Genomic DNA, 24893 nt, shown 5'->3' with positions numbered 1-24893 from the left:
TGGAATCAAGAGCTGTTACTATTTTAAATTAGGTAGGTGTAAATCTCCATAAGTGGGTGCTGGCTAACAGGTAAAAAAAACAAAACAGTATATTCTATAAACTGTATAACCCTACCCCTAAACCCAATCCTCACTAGAAACAATCTGCATTTTTTAAATACCTCAATCTGTGTCCTCACACGGTCATAATTTACAAGTGTTGATATATGCACACAAACACTGATATATATATATATATATATATATATATATATATATATATATATATATATATATATATATATATATATATATATATATATATATATATATATATATATATATATATATATATAGTTGGAAGTCAGAATTATTAGCACCACTTTGATTTTTTATTATTTATTTTTTATTTTTTTGGAAATATTTCTCAAATAATGTTTAACAGAGCAAGGACATTTTCATAGTATTTCTGATAATATTTTTTCTTCTGGAGAAAGTCTTATTTGTTTTATTTTGGCTAGAATAAAAGTAGTTTTTAATTTTTAAACACCATTTTAAGGACAAAATTATTAGCCCCTTATATAAGCTGTATTTCTTTCGATAGTCTACATAACAAACCATCATTATACCTTGCCTAATTACCCTAATCTGCCTAGTTAACCTAATTAACATAGTTAAGCCTTTAAATGTCACTTTAAGCTGCATAGAAGTGTCTTGAAAAAGATCTAGTAAAATATTATTTACTTTCATCATGGCAAAGATAAAATAAATCAGTCATTAGAAGTTATTAAAGCTTTTATGTTTAGAAATGTGTTGAAAAAATATCCTCTCCGTTAAACAAAAATTGGGAAAAAAAATAAACAGGGGGGCTAATAATTCTGACTTCAACTGTATTTATTTGTTCAACCCCTGAATGTTATTTCTGCTAGCTTTCCTGCACCCCAGTCGGTGTAAGAAACGTTCATTTCCTAAACCACAGATTTGGAAAAGTGGGTCTCATCTCACCTCACTTGGGCTGATTTACACAGTAGCAGTGTTTTACAAGAATAACAGCATTTGTGTGTATTCATAATTGATCCGATTTATAGTATCATCAGGCACTGCTGCAGAACTGTGTTCACTGACGCATGGAAACGTGTCAAAGCAGAGTCACTCCACTTCCCGTTCCCAGATGGTCCCCCCAGACCCTCATCTCCCTACACACACATTTTTTTTTTTTTTTGCATTTTGTCTCCCTCCCCCACTTATTTCATCCGCTCTCTTGTGTTCTCCGAGCCCACATGGCTTTGACACATTATTTGTGGTCAACGGGCTGGTTTAGCAATTAGCAGTCATAATCTGATCCCACTGATATAGGCTCAAAGAGAGGCTAATGCACACCAAAATCTTCCAAGGCAAACACACTTTATACCACAAAGGCCAATTGCCTTTCAATTAGCCACAAAAAGAAGGGATCACTAACCCCATTCCTTCCATCTGCCGCCTTCAGACACACTTCAACATGAACGTGGGGAGAAGAAAAAACTAATTTGAGCAACGCTTTTGTCTGTTCTGAATGGCTGAGAGATAAATCAGACACATTAGAGCTTGCACAGACAACATTTGGTGTGGATTACCTGAGCTTGAAAGTTGAAACGTTTCAGTTTATGATGCAAAAAAAAAGAAAATGATACATGCAAAGGGAGTCACCGAGGGTTGAAATTAAACAGCGTGTGAACTCTAAGCAGACTCGCGCAATACCTGTACGAGTGTTTAGATAGAAAGACAAAGGCAAACAGGGTGTGTGATGGATGGAATTGGACAGGCAAGCTGAGATGGAAACAAATAGAGAATCCCTTCATGTTGGCTGTGTGTTCATTACTGATCTGGAGACCAATCTCTCTCCCCCCACACACACTCATACGCAAACAGCATGCCGAACTGAACGTCTGATTTCTGGCGTGGCTGCAACAACCAGTCAACCACCATCTGTCAAATGCCAGACAAGGAAGGAGATTTTTTTTTTCTCTCCCCATCTCTCTCATTCTCGCTAGTTTTCTGTTTGATTTTTCAGAATAAATCATCCACCGACGTGACCTGAATAAAGCACCATACCGGGCTCTGTAAATGGCTTGTGAACAGTACAGGTTATTACTCATCCGATATGGGTTTGTCAATTAAATAGGATTTAAAATTTAATATTTAGTTATTATTTAATACTCTTCACCTGCTTTGTGTACCTTCTGTAAATTACGAATAATAGTTATTATTCTCTGTGTATTAAAGCAAGATTTAATGAAAATGAATGGTAACTCTGGCTGTCAGTTTTCATTAGTCAAACTGATTTTTTTTTTGTTGACATTGTAATTAAAAAGTAAATGGCAGAATAATAATGTCTGTGGAGTAATCATGTTCGCAGTGAGCCTGAACAAGTGATTACATATGTGCTTTAATAACTGCATTTAAAGTCAATGCAGTTCATTTTTACTGTAAAAATCATACCTAACCAAATAACAGCACCAGCTATTTCTATATAGTCATTAAATATAGCAGTAAGACGAATGAAAGTGGCATTTCTTACGTTATTCAGTTCATACTCCACAGCCCATCCTTAGTAAACATCCTTTACCAACACATAAATGCTGTTATTATGCAGCTGGTTGCCCATATTCAACCAGAAACAAACCGGTCTTGCCAGCTTTAGATGTGCAAGCTGGTCCTAGCTGGACATTAGCCAGTCCAAGATGGTTAGGTGGTTATTATGAGCTGAATCCAAGCTAGAGGACCATCTTGAACCAGCAACATGCCAGCTTCACACATACATACCAGCTTAAGATTGACATATCTCAATATATCCACAATCTCAACCACAGTTACCATGTTAAATCCAGTATGGTTTTAAGTAATCCAAACTGATTAAATCCTCTCATTCATTCACGACCATATCCCGCGTCTGTGTAACCACCACAGAAACTCCTCCACAACTCCACTGGATGCCCAAAGAGGAAAATATTTTCCATACTCAACTTAAGTCCTCGTGAATAAATTCCAGGGCTATACGAGACATTTACCTGTCAAACCTGCAGCTCGCAGCGCGCGTTACACACTCCACGGAGCGCGTCATAAAAGAGACATAAACATCCACATATTTACCTTCCATCGCGTAAACGGCTGTAACAGCGGACAAAATCGTTATTAATCCCACAGTCATGGTAAAAGGCATTGGCCGCAGCCGCGGTGTCCCGTTGATTTTGGAAAACCGGACGGCGTGGCGTGCGCGTAAAATCCGTCAGTTGTCAGTCCCGCGGGGTGATTATTCCAGCAAAGCGCGCGGCGTGGAGTCACATCGCAGGCAGTAGTACAGAGTGAGTGAGTGAGAGGATGCTGCCACGGCCGCCGAGCGCACAGATGAGAGAGCTCGGGAGAAGCAGACCCCCCCGAAACCCCCTTTAAAACCTACCGACCAATCAGAGACCGCAAACCGAAAACCGCCTACCAATCACAGACGGTCTCTCCTTACAGCATGCATTGTTATTCAAAACAAAAACTTTTCAGTGCTCCTCTGTGAGGGTGAAATTCGTGCTTGGTTGGAAGGGAAATAGCGACCTCAGATGGACAAAAACTGAACTGGACTCGATGGAAAAGCTTTTTTCAGGTGCTTTTTATCAAATGTTTGTTGATCTTCGGTCCCACTCAAATGGCAGGGGATGTATTAGATGCTTCTGAATCCATATTTGAGTATTATATAACACAGGTCGCTGCAACATATTTTTAGCTAAGCTAAAAAGCAACACAAAGCCAAAATGTGAAAGGGAAAAAAGTAGACTTAAAACATTATTTCATTCATTCATTCATTTTCCTTCGGCTTAGTCCTTTATTTATTAAAGAAAAAAGGTAGACTATAATTTAAAACATTCATGTATTTATTCATTTTTCTTCGGCTTGGTCCCTTATTTATCAGAGGTCGATAATAATTAGACTAATTTAAAACATTCATTCATTTATTCATTCATACATCCATTTAGTTGTTTATTCAGCTTAGTCTCTTATTTGTCATTGGTAGAAAAATGTAGACTATAATTTAAAACATTAATTCATCTATTCATTTGTTCATTCAATCAGTCATTCAGCTTAGTCTCTTATTTATCAGAGGTAGAAAAAAGGTAGACTATAATTAAAAACATTCATTCATTCATTCATACATCCATTTAGTTGTTTATTCAGCTTAGTCTCTTATTTGTCAGTGGTAGAAAAATGTAGACTATAATTTAAAACATTAATTCATCTATTCATTTGTTCATTCAATCAGTCATTCAGCTTAGTCTCTTATTTATCAGAGGTCGAAAAAAGGTAGACTATAATTTAACACATTAATTAGTTCATTCATTCATTCATTTTCATTCATTTTACTTCAACTTAGTCCCTTATTCATCAGATGTCGAAAAAAGGTAGACTATAATTAGTCCTGTTTATCAAAGGTCGAAAAAAAATGAAGACTTTAATTTAAAACATTCATTCGTTCGTTCGTTCATTCATTCATTCGTTCGTTCATTCATTCATTCATTTTCCTTCAGCTTAGTCCCTTTTTATCAATGGTTGAAAAAAGGTAGATTATAATTTAAAAGATTCATTCATTTATTTTCCTTTGCCTAAGTCCCTTATGTATTAGAGGTCGAAAAATGGTAGACCATAATTTCAAACATTAATTCATTCCATCATTCATGCATTCATTCATTCATTCATTCATTCATTGTTCTTCGGTTTAGTTCCTTATTTAGTACGAAAAATGATAGATTATAATGGCAAACATTCATTCATTCATTTTTCTTTGGTTTAGTTCCTTATTTATCAAAGGTCTAAAAAAGTAGACTAAAATTTAAAACATTCATTCATTCATTCATTTTCCTTCAGCTTAGTCCCTCATTTATCAGAGGTCAAAAATGGTAGACCATAATGTAAAACATTCATTCATTCATTCATTCATTCATTCATTCATTCGTTTTTCTTTGGTTTAGTCCCTTATTTATCAAAGGTCTAAAAAAGTAGACCATAATTTAAAACATTCATTCATTTATTTTTCTCTGGCTTAGACCCTTTTTATCAAAGGTTGAAGAAAGGTAGACTATACCTTGAAACATTCATTCATTCATTCATTCATTCATTCATTCAGTTATTCATAAATTTTTCTTCCGCTTAGTCCCTTATTTATCATGGGTCACCACAATGGAACGAACCGCCAACTATTCTGACATATGTTTTACGCAGCAGATGCCCTTCCAGCTGCAACCCAGTAAATTTAAAACTTGTTTATACCAACAAATGTATACCTTAAAACTACAAAAACTCTTGACTCTTTAGAATTAAATAGGTGACATTAATATAAATTCCGAATCTGTGGTTTAGGACATTAACAAATGAATTAATAAAGTACACATTACTTTAACTCCTTTATAATATATAATAAATTATATTTGTATGTTATTATTAATATAAAATTATCACCTTTTTTCCACAGTGGTGACCCCTGATGAACCAGGGACAAAGCTGAAAAAAAAATTAGTAAATAAATGAATAAATGTCTGTAAAAGCAAGATATGGTTGTGCATGAAAATCCCAGTAGATCAGCAGTTTCTAAAAAACCCTGACCAGCCCATCTGGCACCAACAACCATGCATGTTTTGAGTCACTTAAATCACCTTTATTCTCCATTCTAATGCTCGACTTGAACAGCAACAGACGCTCTTGACCACGTCTACATGCCTAAATGAATTGAGTTGCTGCCGTGTGATTGGCTGGTTAGAAATTTGCGTTAACAAGCAGTTGGACAGGTGTACCTAATAAAGTGGCCGGTGAGTGTATAATCGTCTGTATAGGTATCCTTCATTTCTACAGTTAGAGCAATAAAGCAAGTGTCTCTGGCTGGCATATTCTACAGTATTTCAGGTCTAAAGAGGTGACAGCTATTTGTCTGCAGTCAGATTTTGGCCCTGGTTTTCGTCTCTGCTCTTATGATGACTGATTGTTTTAGAATAAGCGTTTGACGTGAAACTTTATAAAAATGACATGGACCGGATTCCTCTTGCAACAGGTCTGCCAGGAAGCATTAATCAAACAGCGTCTCGTCTCTCTAATCATCTGGGCAGGTTGTAGTTGTAAATGATTTGAAAGCAACGGAAGTAGTGGACTTGACATAAAACGCAATACCTTTCATCATCCTGCAAAGACTCCAGCCCAAAGGTAGACAGCAATTACCACTGAAGTAATGCACAAAGTGAAAGTGGCCGGACGATTGAGAGAGAGAGAGAGAGAGAGAGAGAGAGAAAGAGAAAGAGAGAGACACCACACGGTTGATGCACCTAATGGGACAAGCTACAGGTGAACATTTCCTCCCATACTCTTTAAGCCTCAATAAGCGTAAAGAATACTTTGAAGCAAAAATATGTCAAATAATAATAATATTATTAACAATAATGATCATAAATTGGCCATGCAGTGGCGCTGTAGGTGTCGCCTCACAGCATGAAGGTCACTGGTTCGAGCCTCGGCTGGACCAGTTGGCGTTTCTGTGTGGAGTCTGCATGTTCTCCCTGTGTTGGCATGGGTTTCCTCCGGAAGCTCCGGTTACACCAACAGTGCAAAGACATGCATCATATGTGAATTGAATAAGCTGAATTGGCCGTAGTGAATGTGAGAGTGTATGGATGTTTCCTAGTGCTAGGTTGCAGCTGGAAGGATATCCACTTTGTAAACCATATGCTGGATAAGTTGGCGATTCATTCCACTGTGGTGACTCCTGATTAATAAAGGCACTAAAACGAAAAGAAAATGAATGAATGAATGTCAATGGAGGCGGCAAAGTGGCTCAGTAGTTAGCACTGATGCCTCACACCAAGAAAGTTGCTGGTTCGAGCCTCAGCTAGGCCAGTTGGCATTTCTGTGTGGAGTTTGCATGTTCTCCCTGTGTTGGTGTGGGTTTCCTCTGGGTGCTCCGGTTTCCCCCACAGTACAAGGACATGCGCTATGTAAAGTTTCGCAAACTCATTTTAGGAGGAGCACGTGATATAATTAACCGCAGCTGGTCTGTCATCTACAATCATTAGTTAGCCAATCAGATTAATTCAAACTCCCGATAAGTAGCCTAGCAAAAAATTACTCCCTTATCTTCGTTTCCCGAAGAAACCCCCCATCCACCCCTTCTCCCCCTTTCTTCCTTTACCACGGGGAGCCCGAGAACTACCTGATCTCGTACTCCCCTTACATGCTCAATCGACCAGGCTTGAGCCCTGGACTCAATTATCTTTGAGCTCAGGGTTCTCTCCAGGGACAGCATACCAAACCTGCTATTAATATCAAGCAATATCTAAGTTTGAACTCTTGAAAGGTGAATTGAATAAACAAAATTGGCCATAGTGTATGTGTGTGAATGTGAGTGTACGGATGTTTCCCAGTACTAGGTTGCGGCCGAAAGGGCATCTACTGCATAAAACATATGCTGAATGAGTTGGCGGTTCATTCTGCTGTGGCAACCCATGATTAATAAAGGGACTAAGCTGAAGGAAAATGATTGAATGTATGAATGACTGTCAATGGATACACGAATACAACATGCTTCAAAATATCTGCTTTTGTGTTCAGCAGGACAAAAAAAAAAACTCAAAGGTTTGGAAACACTTGAGGGTGAAAAACCAAAGCTAAAGCCAACTCATATGTTATGCTGTCTAACAGGTCACCGTCTACTTTAAGTTGATTGTTCTAACAGAGCGTGCATGGTTTCTGTATGCTTAATTAAGACTGTGGAAAGTATCTGTGTGGATCTGCTCTCTCTTCATTAGCACACAGAGCTTAATAAGCAGAGGATGGAAATGAGTCTGAGCAGGCTGTGTGCTGCGGGCTACTGCTGAGGAACCGCTGTTCTCCACATCCACATTTACGAGACCATGAGCCAGATGAGAACTAAACCAACCTGTCAGGTACACACTTACACACACACATATTCACTCTCATACATATACAAACAAGCACGTGTACACACATACAGTACAAAAACACTCACTCACATGTTCTCACACACACGGACAAATATTTACTCTCTCACACACAAAACAAACAGACACACACACAACTCACTCACACACACGCTATTACACAAAAACACTCGCTCATAGACACACACACTCACTCACTCATACACACACACACACACGTGCACACTCATGCATTCGCACAGAGACACAAACAAACACGCACACTCACACACAATCACTTATTCATTCATTCACTCACTCACACACACACACACACACAAAAACACGTAAACACATATGCACGCAAACACACACAAAACGCACACAAACGCATACAAAAGACACGTGAACACACTCTCACTCACTCTCACACACACACACATACACATGTCTTACTCACACAAGTGCTCTTACACACTCACACACTCACTTACTTACACACGCGCCTACACATTTACACACACACACACACACACACACACACACACGTTTTACTCACACAAGTGCTCTTACACACTCACACACTCACTTACTTACACACGCGCCTACACATTTACACACACACACACACACACGTATAAAATGTGCACACAAACACAGACACTCACTCACGCACTCAGACACACAAACAGGTAAACATACACAAACGCAGCATACATACATACAAACATCACTCACTATCTCTCACACACATGCTCACACACACAAATGCAGACACACACAACTCACTCACAGCACACACACGCTCTAACACACCTACTAAAAAACTCACACACATCCTTGCACTCACTGACATACTCATACACATTCACTCTAACCTCCACTTTCACAAACATTTACACACACACAAGCTCTCACACACAAACACGCATACACACAGAGACACAAACAAACACACACACACACACTCACTTTTACACATACACACACACACAAACAAGTGGCCACACACACTCAAACTCTCACACACGCACTCACACACACACACAAACATCCACACATGCACAACACACAGACAAAAGCACTCATACACAAACAAACATGCACTGCAGATACACACACACACACACACATACTCACACATGTAACAATACACACTCACTCACACACAATTCACTCACGTACACACCGTCTCTTACGTGTATGTGTGTGTGTGTTTTGTGGGAGTGAGTCTGTGAAAGCAAGTGTGTGAGCGGGTGTGTGAGTGGACGTAATGATTGATACTGCAAAGACTCCACATTCTATTTGCTATTCTCCAGCCTTACCCCTAAACCTGACTCTCAAACGAAACAATCTACAGTTTTACATTTTCAAAATACTTCAATCTGTGTGACTTGTGGGCTTTTTTCCTCATGGAGATCAAAAAATGTCCCCAGAAGGACAAAACGTACTGGTATCGCTATACTTGTGAGGACACTTGGTCCCCACAATGTAAGGAATTTAAACTACACGCACAGTTGCACAACACAGACTATACTACAGACACACACACACACTGAGCCGGGTGTGCACACCCTCTTCCCAGTGCCAGCAGAGTTGTTCTGAGGATTGAATGTGCATGCTGAAGCCGTCATTATCTTCATAAGGGCAGGAGGAAGACATTTGCATTCAAATTGGACTCTAATTGCCCTGCAAAGTCAGGGACATTTTATAATCATATTTCTGCAAACAGCACACGTCACGGTGTCTACTCTGCCCTCGGTTCCAGCATATTTATTTGTACATTTATTTACTTAGGTTTTGTTTGTGGCATACTGCTCATACTGTGCTGGAAGTGCATAGTTAAAGTATAGTATGCGCATATGCAAATAGTCGTATCCTCATGCATATGCATAAAACACTGCACTGACTTGCTACATTTGTCAAAGTTAAAGTACGAAGCAGAGCAAGTATTATAGAGAAGCCAACTGTATCCCCTCATCCTGAATTACATTTATTTATTTACTTACATATTTATGAACTTATTCATCTTATTAACAGTGTGACAATTAAAGTGATAGTTTACCCAAAATGAAAATTCTGTAATTATTTTCTCACCAATGACTAATTCCAAACCTAAAAATATATATTTACTTATGAATGGATGGTTGAATGGATAGATGAATGAACACATTGGACTGGATTGGATGGATGAATAGGTGTATGGATGGATGAAAAGAATGAACACATAATGGATGGATGGATGGATGGAAAGGATGAACACATAATGGATGGATGGATGGATGGATGGATGGATGGATGGATGGATGGATGGAAAGAATGAACACATAACGGGAGGATGAATGGGTGTATGACTGGATAGATGGATGACTGGATGGATGGATGGATGGATGGATGGATGAAAAGAATGAACAATGGAAGCATGAAAGTGTATGATTGGATGGATGGAATCGATGGATGGAAAGAAGAATGAAAAGAATGAACAGAATGGGATCATGGATGGCTGGATGGATGGTAGAAAAGAAGCATGAAAATAATGAACACAACAGGTGGATGAATGACTGTATGACTGGGATGGATGCATGGATAAAAAGAATAAACACATAACGAGAGAATAAATAGGTGTATGATTGGATGGATGGATGGAAAGAAGAATGAAACGAATGAACTTAACAGGAGGATGAATGGGTGAATGATTGGATGGATGGATGGATGGATGGATGGATGGAAAGAAGAAAAGAATGAACACAACAGGAGGATGAATGGGTGAATGATTGGATGGATGGATGGATGGATGGATGGATGGATGGATGGATGGATGGAAAGAAGAAAAGAATGAACACAACAGGAGGATGAATGGGTGAATGATTGGATGGATGGATGGATGGAAAGAAGAAAAGAATGAACACAACAGGAGGATGAATGGGTGTATGATTGAGATGGATGGATGGATAAATGAATAGATGAAAAGTATGAACACATAACGAGAGGATGAATAGATGCATGGTTGGATGAATGGATAGACGGATGGAAAGAATGAACACATAACAGGGGGATGAATGAGTGTATAATTGAATGGATGGATGGGTGGATGGAAAGAAGAATAAAAGGAATAAACACAACAGGAGGATGAATGGGTGTATGATTGTGATGGATGGATTGACAGATGGAAAGAATGAACACATAACGAGGTGATGAATGGGTATATAATTGAATGGATGGATAAATGGATGAATGGATAAGTGGATGGATGGATAGATGGAAAGAAGAATGAAAAAATGAACATAAGGAATGGGTGTATGATTGGGATGGATGGATGAAAAGAATGAACACAACGGGTGGATGAATAGGTGTTGGATTGGATGGATGGAGGGAAAGAATGAACACAAAGGGGGGATGAATGGGTGTATGATTGGATGGATGGATGGATGGATGGATGGATGGATGAATGAATGGATGAAAGGAATGAACATATAATGGGAGGATGAATGGGTGTATGATTTGATGGATGAATGAAAAGAATGAACACAACGGGAGGATGAATCCATGTATGATTGGATGGAAAAACTAATGAAAGGATTGAACAGAATGAACACAACAGGAGGATGAATGGGTGTATGATTGGATGGATGGAAAGAATGAAAACAAAACGGGAGGATGAATGGGTCCACAAAATGCAATTCTGCTGCTCTCAACACAGGCTATACGGGTATATTAAAATATTTTTGAAGGTCACATAACACAAAAGACGGAAGTATAATAATGTTGAAAAGTTTTAAAATCGCTGGAATAAACTACTTTTTTAAATAAAAAAATGATTTATATTCAAAATATTCAAAAGGAACACAGTTGTTTTTATTTGAAATAGTAATTTTGACTGCATCTTTGATCACATACAGTAAATGTATAGTTGGTGACCATGAGTAATCCCCCTCACCCCAAATCTACTGTTTCCTACAATGTCTGTCAGTACATTCTACAGACCATTCAGAATGGAATGAATCAAGTATCCAATCTACATGTAATCTACACAGCTGTGCGCTCTCTCTCCTCTGTTCAGTGTCCAGTGTCTCTCGAAGGTGTGCTGAAACAGATGGCGCAGACAAAGAAACCTCCCAAAGGGACTGACATCAGACTATCCGCTTCTGCAGTTATCAATAAAGAGGCCGTTCCACCTGCCTCGCTCTTTTCCAGCTCATCTCCTCATCTGCATCCCATCAGACTGATTTGGCATTGGCCGTCCTGCACCTGATAACACTCAAAGAGCATCCACCGCAGCCATCGGGCCATCTATCTTTTCACACTTGCTTTCATTCCTTCTCCAATCCACCGTTATCTTAACCCCTATGATCATACCTGTCAACATTGGGATGTAAAAAAAGGGATATGCCCACCATAATAAGGGTAAAAACCCACCAAGATCGACGTATTTACATATTATTAATTATGTGTATATCTATTTAAACACGAACCCAAAACCTAAATTTTTGCTCCACTTCAAGTCACGAGTATAGAATCCATTTAAACAGCATCTTGGAGCATCGTGGAGCACGTTAGCTGACAGTCAGAGGATTGCATATGAAGGGAAGACGTCACCTGTAATGCAAAGGAAGGGAATCCCGCCGTTTTTATATTTATTTCAAAGTTTATTTCAATTTATTTTCATGCCTTAAAAAAGCGAAAGTGTAACGGAGGCCAGCTAGTGTGTGCTGTGCAGGTAAACCTCACTCCTCTGACCTCCAAAGGTGCTCTAGCGACAGACACTAGAGGCCGTGGTCTTTAGCCTCCTTGTTAGAGCAACCGACTCCCATGCGAAAGGTCACCGGTTCGATCCCAGCTTGAAGCGGGTTGGGCGGTGTAAAGAATTTAAGAGCAAGGGACGGCCCCTGGTGGTTCGGTGGTATGGGTTGCATATAGGGAGGCTTGGCTCCTTAATGTTTATTTGCCAACCTTCAGAGAAAGACTGAAAATACGGGAGAAATACAGGAAAATACCTTTACGGGATGATAGCGGGATAGAACTGTAAAAATACGGGAGAATCCGGGGAAAAACGGGATAGTTGACAGGTATGCCTTTGATGCCTTATGTGAATTATACCCTGTTCATAATTTCCTGTAGAATCCAGTTCGCCAGTAACTAAATCAAGTACAGCAAAAATACCGTATTTAGATTTACAGCACTATTTATTTTGCTGATTTGACAGTATTGTATATCTTTACTATAAAATATACAGTAATTTTCACAATGCACCTGTTAAAATATAGTAATATACTGCATATGTAAAATACAGCTCATGTTACAGTTAAATACTGTGTTATTTATAAACCATTGACAAGGTTCTCTCTAATGAATCCAGTCTCTAATAATACGAGGAAACATATTCATAAGATTTTTTTTAATTAAAAGGAGGTGTGGTCACAAACTCCTCCCCTAAACCTAACCCTACCCCTCATTGGGTTATGGGAAAATCATGCTAAAATGTACAAATGAGATTGTACAAATGAAAACAAAGAACAGTATATACCACTAAATCAGTAAACGTTTTGAATTGCCATGAGATCGCATTGAAACAATAAGTGCATATGACTAAATTGTGCCAAATTATCACACTTCCTGTTTGGGGAACTTTTCTACAAATTATTAAAAAAAATAAAAATAAATAAAATAAAAAGTAAGGTGGCAATACAAATAACCAATATCTGTTGTGAAAATTAAGTAAGATGTAAGTTTGGCTTCATGCTTTATTTTTATTCGTCATAAAAAAAATAAGGTTACACTTTTCTCACACTCACTTTCATTCCTTCTCCAATCCACCGTTATCCAAATCCTTATGATGCCTTATGTGAATTATACACTGTAAACAATTCAGTCTCCAATAATACGATGAAACAGAACCAGATTTGATGTCAGAAATGTGGCTAAATCGTACACATTCATACGATTTTATTTGTATGAAAATTATTAATTTTAAAAGAGGGCGTGGCCACAAAATCCACCCCTAACACTACCCTTCATTGGGTGATAAGCATATTGTACTAAAATGTACAAATTTGATAATACAAATAAATATAAATTAGCCACTAAATCAAAAAGTTATGAATTGCCGTGAGATTGCATTAAAACAATCAGTGCATATATGACTAAATTGTGTCAAATTATGGGTTGCACTTTCTGTTTGGGGAACTTGCATACAAATCACTTAAAAAAAATAAGGTTGCACCACAAATAAACAATATCTGTTGTAAAAACTGATGTACATTGAAGATTTCATTCATATGAAAATGTTATATTTGTAAAAAGGGTGGCATGGTCTCAAAACCCATCCATAAATCTAACCCTAGCCCTCATTGGGGGATGAGCAGGGCTTAATTTGTGTCGGAACAAGCCGGATTAGGCACCTCTGAAATCTGACCCAGCACCTCATTTTACCGATCCCCCGCTTCACATGCACAACCTCCCTCCCCGCTCTTCACTTTCTTCCGTGACTCCCCAACCCTTTTTACTTTCGTCCACGTCTGTTCCGGCATCTCGCAATTGACAAAAAAAAAAAAAAAAACACTGGGGATGAGCACATCGTAATAAAATGTATGAATGAGATAACGCAAAAAAAAAACCAAATACAAATTAGCCATTAAATCAAAAAAGTTATGAATTGCCATGAGATTGGATTGAAACAATCAATGAAATGAAAAAAATAAACAAATTAAAATGAAAAAAACTGTGTTATTTTCCTAATGCTGCATTCACAGCAGACGCGGATGAAGCATAAATCGTGAGTGATTTACATGTTAAGTCAATGCAAAGATGTAAATAGACATTCTGCGGCGCAAATGAGGCGGCGGGAATAGCAAGATTCGCGCATATGAATCGACGCGAGTTGCACTTTAAACAAATAAATATGTAAACTAAAAAAAAGGTTTTAGCCTTCTTAAAGCACATAAGCACAGCTATTCTCTCAATAAAATCCATGTTAGCCAAACAGCAACAAAGCTATAGTCACCGGGCAGACAAAAGCCCTGCCCATGCCACGAATCCACATCTATTGTGAAGTGAAATATAGGTGCTTATTAAATAGAAAGAAGCGAATAAACTCAAAATGTTCACAAGTCTATTTAAGCGTGAATATTGTGATTTATTTGTGGGTTAAAATTCTGGTGTAAACATAGCATAACAGTTCATTCATTCATTCATTCATTCATTCATTCATTCATTTTCCTTCGGCTTAGTCCCTTCATTTATCAGGGGTCACTACAGTGGTAATATGTTTTACACAGCGGATGCTCTTCCAGCTGGAACCTAGTACTGGGAAACACCAATACACTCTCACATTCACACACATACACTACGATCAATTTAGTTTATTCAATTCACTTATACCACATGTCTTTGGATTAATGGGGGAAACCAGAGAATCTGGAGGAAACCCATGTGAGCCAGAGGAGAACATGCAAACTCCACACAGAAATGCAAACTGACCCAGCCGGGACTTGAATCAGCGACCTTCTTGCTGTGAGGCGACAGTGCTAACTACTGAGACAACATGCTGGCCTTACATTTAATTCATCCAAAATGTACTTATTCAAACTAACAAATTGCAAATCGGACAACAAATAAACCCTCAACTAAACAAGTTTTCTACAACAATATTACAGACATGTTTTGACTTGTAGGCACTATACTGTACTGTAGGCAATACAAATACAAAAAAACGCTTTGGCGATAGATATGCTAAATTTGAGTTAAATACCAAACCTAAAAACTTATTTTCAGGATATAAAAAAGCAAAAATCTCATTTAGCTTTCACAGCCAGCCTGATCTCATGAGAGAATGCAGCTATTTTATTTTTTGTCAGTTCAGTGGCTAATTCATATGAATTGATACAGTATTATTAATCCGACCTACAATTAGAGGGATACAAAGTTAGCGTTAGCGTAAGATTTGGGTGTCAAATTAGATACCAATTTAACTTTTGAAAATCATACTGTATATCCCATGTCACAAAAACTGCCTTCTTTCATCTGAGAAATATCTCTACGTTACAAAGTATGCTATCCATCTCAGATGCAGAAAAGTTGTCCATGCTTTCATGACTTCTAGGCTGGATTACTGTAATGCACTGTTTGCTGGCTGCCCGGCATCCTCTATTACCAAACTTCAGATAGTACAAAATGTAGCTGCCAGAGTTCTTACCAGGTCTAGAAAATATGATCAAATCACCCTATTTTATCCTCCCTACACTGGCTGCCTGTTAAGTTTCGTATTGATTTTAAAATATTGCTTCTTACCTATAAAGCTTTAAATAATCTAGCTTTGTTTATCTAACCAACCTTCTGTCTTGCTACAATCCAACTCGCTCTTTAAGATCTCAAAACTCAGGGCTTCTGTTAGTACCTAGAATAGCAAAGTCGAGTAAAGGAGGTCAAGCCTTCTCATTTATGGCTCCTAAACTCTGAGCCTCAAACATTATCAGGAAGTCTATTCCAGACACACTCTCCCAATTCAAAACTAGATTAAAGACCTATATTTTTAGTAAAGCACACACTCAGTGCATTACTTAGCGGTATGATACATAAACGTGCTTCACGCTGGTTTTTGCATCTCGCTTATTTACACTATGAACAGCAGCTATGCTAATTATTCTCTTTTTTGTCTATTTCCACCTGGGGCTACTCATCCCGAGGTCCTCAGACTATGCAGTTCCACTGATTCGATCCAAGACCAGCAACAAGATGATCCCAAGGTTTCCATAATCCTGGACCAGGCCATATCCTAAGCAGTTGCTGTGGTGGTCATGAAGGAGTGGAGACCAGGAGACTGATTCCTGTGACACTCCTGGGACAGACGAGTCTTCCCTGAGGTCCAGCATTCTCCAGTCTCCAACACCTTGACTGCAGCTCTGCACAAGATGTTTGGCCAGTGGAGAAATGGTCATGACTAACTGAGCCTGGTTTCTCTCAAGGTTTTTTTAAATCTTCACTTTCGGCAATTGGTGAAGTTTTTTTCCTCACCGCAGTCGCCACTAGCTTGCATGTTTCGGGATCTGTAGAACTGCACATCGATGGATTGCTCTTCAGTGTTTAAACTCTCAGTACTGCTTATTAAACCACACTGAACTGAGCTAAACTGAACTTAAACTCTGAAAGCTGAACTACACTGTTTCAATTTAATATGATCTTTTATGTGAAGCTGCTTTGACACAATCTACATTGTAAAAGCGCTATACAAATAAAGGTGAATTGAATTTAAAGTATTAGTTCAGTCACAGGAAAATGTAAGATTTTTAAAAGGTTCCGTGGCACCAAACCACACCCCTTAACCCCACCGTCATTGGCTGATTAGCAAATTGTTCTAAACTGTATGCATACGATTGTACAAATTCATACGATTTAGCCACTAAATCAAAAAGTTACAGTGAGATAGCGCTGTCAAAACAGATATTGGTTATGTGGTAGTGCCACCTTCCTTCTGTTAAAGTGATTTGTATAAAAGTTTCTCAAACAGGAAGCGCAAACCATAATTCCACACCCATGTAATTGCATGCAAAAAAAATATATAAAAAAGTAGGAGGAAATTCAATCGTGCTTTAATAATCTCATGGAGGCTTTCAAGCTGACCGGACTATACGCCGACACGGTCGTCACACACACTGGTATAGCATTAGAGACATGCAGTGTGCCATTTCCTCAATACAATAACAGCAGTACATGGCGAGAAGCTGCTGTATGCTGACAGACTATTGATTACGGCTGGTAAATTACAGCTGAAACACCAGCGCTGGCCCAGAAACACACTTCAAGGCTGAAAACACAGCTGTGTGTCTCCAATACACATGAGAAGGATCAACACGACTGACTGCATTTATACTATTTCTTTAGGACTAGGAATAAATTGCTTGAACAACTTGTACGTTAATGGTATTGAAATCAAATATAACCATTAAATATGCAGTAATCCTCCAGATAAGTACTCGAGTGAGTTTAGCAGCTTAATAAATGGTACATTTAAGTGACAATGATATATTTAAATGTGATTTTATTTTTTCTCAATGTTTTGAGAACTGGCAAAATAATACTGGGGAAAAAAAAAAAAAAAAAAAAAAAAACATTAAACAATTACACAAATTATTGAAAATGAAAGAATTCCATCACTGGAAACTGTCTAAATTTCATAATTTAGATAAACAATAAAAAATAATAATAATTATAAAATAAAATAACATAAAATATCAGTAAATTATTACACAAATTAATAAAAATGAATGAATTCCATCCCTACAAACTTTCTAAGTTTCATAATAAATTAAAATAACTTAACTTGAAATAAAATAGTCGGCGCCAATATCCTAGTGGCTAAGTGTGCTGACATATTAGCACTGTGGTCCTCACGGTGACCCGACCTGTGCTCCCGGCTCAAGGTCTTTTGCTGATCCCAATATTTTCCTGTCTGTAACCTCCACTGTCCTTTCCAATTAAAGGTGAAAACCTTCTAAAAATAATTACAATAACATGAAAAAATATATAAAAAATGAAATTTTTTTTTTTTTTTTATAAAATAAAAAAATAAAAAAATTGTAAATAATTCCTGTTTGCAACCTACACTGTCCTTTCCAATTAATGGAGAAAACCCCCTGAAATTATTATAAAAAATAAGATACAAAAAATTATAAAAAAAAATAAAAATAAAAAATTTAAACAAAAATAAATAATTACAAAAATAAATCAAGAAATTCCATCTCTGGAAACTTTCTCAATTTCCTAAATAAATTAATAAAAAATCAGTAAGAATTACAGGAATCGATGAAAATGAATAGATAAAATCACTGGAAAGTTTATAATTAAATTCAATTAAATTAACTTTTTTTAAAAGCCTTATTTTACTCAAAAACCACAAATGACTCATACGGTGACGTAAAATTATAATAAAATTATATATATTTTATATATATATATATTTTAAATTTTTTAAATAAATAAACAAACAAATATATACAGCTGAAGTCAGAATTATTAGCCTCCCCCCCCCCCCCCCCCCCCCGCCCCCCTTGAATTCTTTTTAATCTTTTTTTTTTATGTTTCCCAAATTATGTTTAACAGAGCAAGAACCTTTTACAGTATTTCTGATAATATTCTTTCTTTTGGAGAAAGGCTTATTTGTTTAATTTCAGCTAGAATATAAGCAGTTTTTAATTTTATAAAAAAAAAAACATTTTAAGGTCAAAATTATTAGCCCCATTTAAGCAATATTTTTATTCGATAGTCTACACAAACCACCGATACACAATAACTTGCCTAATTACCCTTAGCCTAATTGCCTAGTTAACCTAATTAACCTGGTTAAGGCCATGCATGTCACTAAGCTGTATAGAAGTGTCTTGAAAAATATCTAGTCAAGTATTATTTACTGTCATCATGAAAAAGACAAAATAACTAATTTATTATGAGTTATTAAAACCTTTATGTTTAAAAATGTCTTGAAAAAAACTGCTCTTCGTTAAACAGAAATTGGGGGGAAAAAATAAACAGGAAGGCTAATAATTCTGACTTCAACAGTATATATTTTATATGAATATAACTACAAGTATTAAAAAACATTTAAAACATGTAATACTTATATATTTTGCATTTAGTTCACATCACCTTGTGAAGCTGCAATTATTTAACAAGACAAAATATCATAAACATATCTGAGCATTTGTATGTCCAAAAACATGTCATGAAAAAGATTATCTGGATTCAGAAAGTAATATTTTCATACTATGTCAATGCTTTTAGTTTTATTTATAGAATAGTTTGGATAGTGATAGTATTTTTGCTCAATTTAATGCACTGCAAAATAGAATGTCATATTAAAAGCACAGTATTGTTGAATAAAATATTCTGCAGAGTACAGTATTTCTATAATACTCCTATTCCTGCAAATGTACAAGGTCAGGCCTTTCACGCATACAGAAAATGCACAATAACAAACTTGGAGGAGTATGCTAATATTCAAGAATATATTTGAACCCAAATGATCCACTAATGTGTTTCACCTTAAAAGCAGCAATTTAATCCAGCATTTCACGAAAACGTTTAAAAGTTGCCTGCAAAATCTACAGTTAACCTTGCCTATTAAAGCTGTGCTGGTCTACTGCCTTTAACTGAAGCTAAAAACGCAAGGTTGCGAGGGGTGATGTCGGACAGCTTGGTAATCATAAGTATTAGATGAAGTAATGATTTTTTATTCTTTGTATGTGTGTGTGAAAAGAGAGCAGTGCAAACCCAAACACAGACTCTAATCACCTTGAGATTTGTCCCCTGGGGAATCTTCAAGGGCAGAAGCAGAGATTCAAATAGACGATTCATGCTTTTAATGGCATATAAACATGAGCTTTATTCATGCACATACTTTATTAAAAATCCAAATTGCAGCAATAAACGCTAAAGTATCAAATGAATCATTAAAAGATGTAAAGAGGGCATGCCAAAAGTCAACATACTGAGTTATTTAATTTAAATAGTGACACAAAACTATGACCAATCATTGTAACATCGTTGCAACATTGCGGTTTCAGTTTTTTGAACTAATATTTAATGCTTAATGGCTGTAAAAAGGGTTTGATTTGAATAAGATCGATAGAAAGCAAGATGCTGAAACAACACAGCGATATCAATGTTGATTTGACTTGAACATTGATTCAGCTCTCATCCATGATGTTGAGTCTCCAGGTGAATATTAATTCATTATAATGATTTGGAGGGTAAAAAATGCATGAAATTATTATTTAAAAAAAAAGAGAAGAATGATCTGACATGTTAAGCAAAACCTTTTTTATTGTAGTTATTTTGATAATGTGACCGAGATACCATTGTCCCCTATTGGTAGATTTTGCAGTTATGTTGCGATCGCCAGCAGTGTTTTCTCTGCTGGAGATTACTTTCTGTATTCCTGCCGGACTACAAATCCCAGAAATCATTGCCTCAATCACTCCTGCCACAGCTGATAGTCCTTTGGACACACACACACACACACACACGCACACACACACACACACACACACACACACACACACACACACACACACACACACACACACACACACACACACACACACACACACACAAATCGAATTATGTTTTGTTTGTTGCTTAGTTAATGTGATGTGGGTAAATGGTGTGTTTCAATCTGGCTAAAACCGCAAGTATATTTCAGACCTGTGGGAAGCACAGCAATGGTTACAGATTTCCAGCTTTCTTCAAAAATATCTTATTTTGTGTTCAACAGAAGAAAGAAACAAAAAAGATTTGGAACCACTTGGGGCAGATTCAATTTTCTTTATTTCTGGTGAACTACCCCTTTAAGTGAAGATTGTGTTTGTTTGTTTTTTTCCTCTCTTATACAAAATACATTCACTCACCACTCAAGTGTACAAATTAATAATACCAAGTCGGCCACCCTTTTGCCTTCAGACCTCCTTGCTGGAAAATTCCCTCAGGGATTTTGGTCAATATTGATTTAATAGCCTCCCACATTTGCTGCAGTAGGCTGGACATTCCTAATGTGAATCTCCTGTTCCACCATATCCCAAAGGTGCGCTATTGAATCAGGATCTGGTGACCGTGGAGAACATTTGAGTCTAGTGAACATGCTGTCATCTTCAGGAAGGCATTCTGAGATGATTTGAGCTTTGTGACATGCTACATTATGATGTTGGAATGCGGCCACAACAAGATGGACACATTGTGGTCATAAAGGGATTGACATGGTCAGCAATAATTCTCAAGTAGACTGGGATGCTTAAAGAGGCTCAATTGGCATCATGTCCTCATAATCCAAAATAATTAAAAAATTATACTTGATGTGTTTTGAAAAAGAATAGAGGGTTTGGTTTGGGGTAGGCTAAAGACATATAGTCAGAATTATTAGTCCTCTTGAATTATTACAACCCTCACCCCCTGTATTTTCTTTTCCTCAATATTTTTCAATTCACTAGTATTCAGCTTAAAGTTACGTTTAATGGCTTAACTAGGTTAATTAGGCAAGTCAGGGTTATTAGGCAAATCATTGTACTGATGGTTTGTTCTGTAGTCAATCAAGAAATAATTTTGCTTAAGGAAGCTTATAATATTGAACATTAAATGGTTTTAAAAAATAAAAAATGCTTCTATTCTAGCCAAAATAAAACAAGTAAGACTTTTTCTAGAGGAAAAAATAGGAAATACTGTGAGCAAAGAGGAGAAAAAAATCCAATCAAATCCCAGTAGGGCTAATAATTAAGACTGCAACATATTACGCTTTTTTTATTCTAAAATACATTACGCCAAATAAGAGTCCTCATAAACCATATATACAATTATGTGTGTGTGTGTGTGTGTGTGTGTGTGTGTTAGAAATCCAGAACTGGGGCATGAGTTTTACACAAAACACAGCATTTTGTGCCGCAGCGACTGTCATCTGCTTCTGCTACTCTTGGAGCCATTCATCATTTTTAATGGTGTCTCTCCGCCGTGAGTGTATGTACTCTTCTGTGGATTTATGACGCTGTGGATTTGTCATGCCTACTTCCGACACACTAAATCTAACCTTTAACCCTGCGGGTCATCTCTAGAGAGAAACTGCAGCCCGGAGCCATCAATCCCTGTTTGCTTGTTCTCCGCCAATTCAGGAGGGAGAAAGACAAGGAAACACACTTGAGTTTGAACTCGCTCTTCCTGATGCACATTTCCAGACTGGTCATTTTCATGCTATGAAGATGTGCAGAAACAAACGGCATGGCTCAGGGTGAATGAGTTCTGCTAAAATCAATAGTGCTTTTGCTTGGGTCGTATTGATAAGAGTGCTGTGTGAGAGAATGAGAATAGAGAAAAACAATAATGGAGAGAAAAGGGAAAATAGTCAGTCACTTTTTATGATTTCGGACATGTTTAAATGGACTGCCTTTGAGTTGGGGTAATGAGAAGATAAATGATCAATCAATTAACTAATTAATTTGATAATAAATAATTAACTCGTGTGATATGCTTATAGATTTATATTACTCGAGTAGCAGTCCAATATCGCCGTATATCGGCACTGGTGGGAGGCGTGCATTGGCTCAGTCTCCCACCACTGGTGATATACAGCCATATTTCACTGGTACTTGTGTGATATTGCGTTTATACAACAGTTTGATGGCACAACCGTGTATATATAAAAGAAAATCAAACACAGAGAGTCTCAAAACTACTTTTGTGCAAGTAAGTACTTTCTTCTGCCATTTATTCACATCTGCAGCTGATGTCAGAACGGCAGAAACCATTGCTAATTCACCAACGTTACTTTAGAGTGTTTGAATGATTCTCTAGCATATTGTCTAAGGTCATGACAAAACAGCTGATTTTGTTGACATTTCAGGATTATAAGACTGAACAGCAATCAGTCTACAAACATTTCCCAGTGTTTCTCTGTTGCAATTGGGATATCACATTAATTAACACCAAAAAAGCCAAACCAAAGCAAACGATACCAGATTACTATGATATAAATACAGCACTACAACACAAAAAAGAAAGAGATTGACTTAGAATCTCACTTACCTGTTTTGTAATGACTTGTTCAGCTGTAGGTTAACCCTTACGCTGAGAAAAATGCTGTTTTTTCTCACCTAAGGACTTATTATGCAGTCTCTGTCGCCATCTTGTGGCGTAATGTCAATTGTCTTTGCTCTGCTCAGTATGATAGGCTGACCGCCGATGCACTGAATTTCCTAAATTATGAATATTTAAAATAGGCACTATCCTTTTAAATAAACTGCATAGTTGCAATCAAAACAACTACATTCTTAACTGAAAAAGCCTCAAAAGATCATTATGTTGTCCAACAGCTGTTATTTGAGAACTAGAAAGAACTGTTAAATATTATATGTGCTAAAAATAATAAATGCTTAACTTATAAAAATGAAATATAAATACTGTAATGTGAAAAAAAAACTCAATACTGAAATGATGTACAATAATAATAAAATAGATAAATAAGTCAATTAAATAATTTAAACAAATAATGACAAACATCATGATTAAATAACAAAAGAAAAAAGCTAAAAACTAATAAGTAACAAAGTAAATTAAGAAAAAGAGATAAAAAACATCAACAAACAATGAATGAATGAATGAATGAATGAATGAATGAAAAGAGCAGAAATAAAAAACCCAAAAATAAAATACAATACAAAAAGGCTAAATAAATAAATGACAATATTGGAATTAACATAAAATCAACTAATTAACCAACTAATTTAATAATAAAAAAGTGAAATTACAAGATATACAAATGCAAAAACTGATAAACAACTAATATAAGTAATAAAGTTAAATTTAGTCGAGGCGGTGGCGCAGTAGGTAGTGCTGTTGCCTCACAGCAAAAAGGTCACTGGTTCGAGCCTCGGTTGGGTCAGTTGGTGTTTCTGTGTGGAGTTTGCATGTTCTCCCTGCATTCGCGTGTGTCAATGAGAGTGTATAAGCGTTCCCAGTGATGGGTTGCAGCTGGAAGGGCACCCGCTGCGTAAAACATGCTGGATAAGTTGGCAGTTCATTCCGCTTTGGTGACCCCGGATTAATAAAGGGACTAAGCGGAAAAGAAAATGAATGAATGTACGTTAAATTGAGGAAAAATACCAAAAATAAACTATAAACTGTAAAACAAGAACAACAAACAAACAAACAATAAATAAGGTAAGACAAATATGACAAAACAAATTCAAATATCTGATATAAATAAAAATAAATAATACATTTATTTTTTCATTTTCTGGCGGAATGAACCGCCAACTTATCCAGCAACTGCAACCCATCACTGGGAAACACCCATACATTCTCATTCACACACCGGACAATTTAGCTTACCCAATTCACCTGTACCACATGTCTTTGGACTTGGGGAGAACATGCAAACTCCACACAGAAATTCCAACTGACCCGGCTAAGGCTCGAATCAGCGACTTTCTTGCTGTGAGT

At 37.0% G+C, this 24893-nt stretch overlaps 1 protein-coding gene across 3 annotated transcripts in view; it reads right to left on the bottom strand.

The window, feature by feature from the left end:
* The window catches only part of ephb1 (EPH receptor B1), a 550777-nt gene that overhangs the window by 464457 nt on the left and 61427 nt on the right, over positions 1-24893 (bottom strand). The window contains exon 1 of one of the 3 annotated variants that reach the window (XM_017352258.4): positions 3112-3368. The exons of the other annotated variants lie outside the window; for them this stretch is intronic. Within the exon in view, the coding sequence (XP_017207747.1) occupies positions 3112-3181 (70 nt within the window). The 5' untranslated portion in view covers positions 3182-3368. Of the gene's footprint in view, positions 1-3111; positions 3369-24893 lie in introns of those variants that run through there. 3 annotated transcript variants of the gene reach the window in all.

This window comes from Danio rerio, chromosome 2 (assembly GCF_049306965.1).
Source record: "Danio rerio strain Tuebingen ecotype United States chromosome 2, GRCz12tu, whole genome shotgun sequence".
Classification (NCBI taxonomy): Eukaryota; Metazoa; Chordata; class Actinopteri; order Cypriniformes; family Danionidae; genus Danio; species Danio rerio.
Note: the sequence above shows the minus strand (reverse complement) of the source record. Positions and strands in the feature narration are given on the sequence as shown.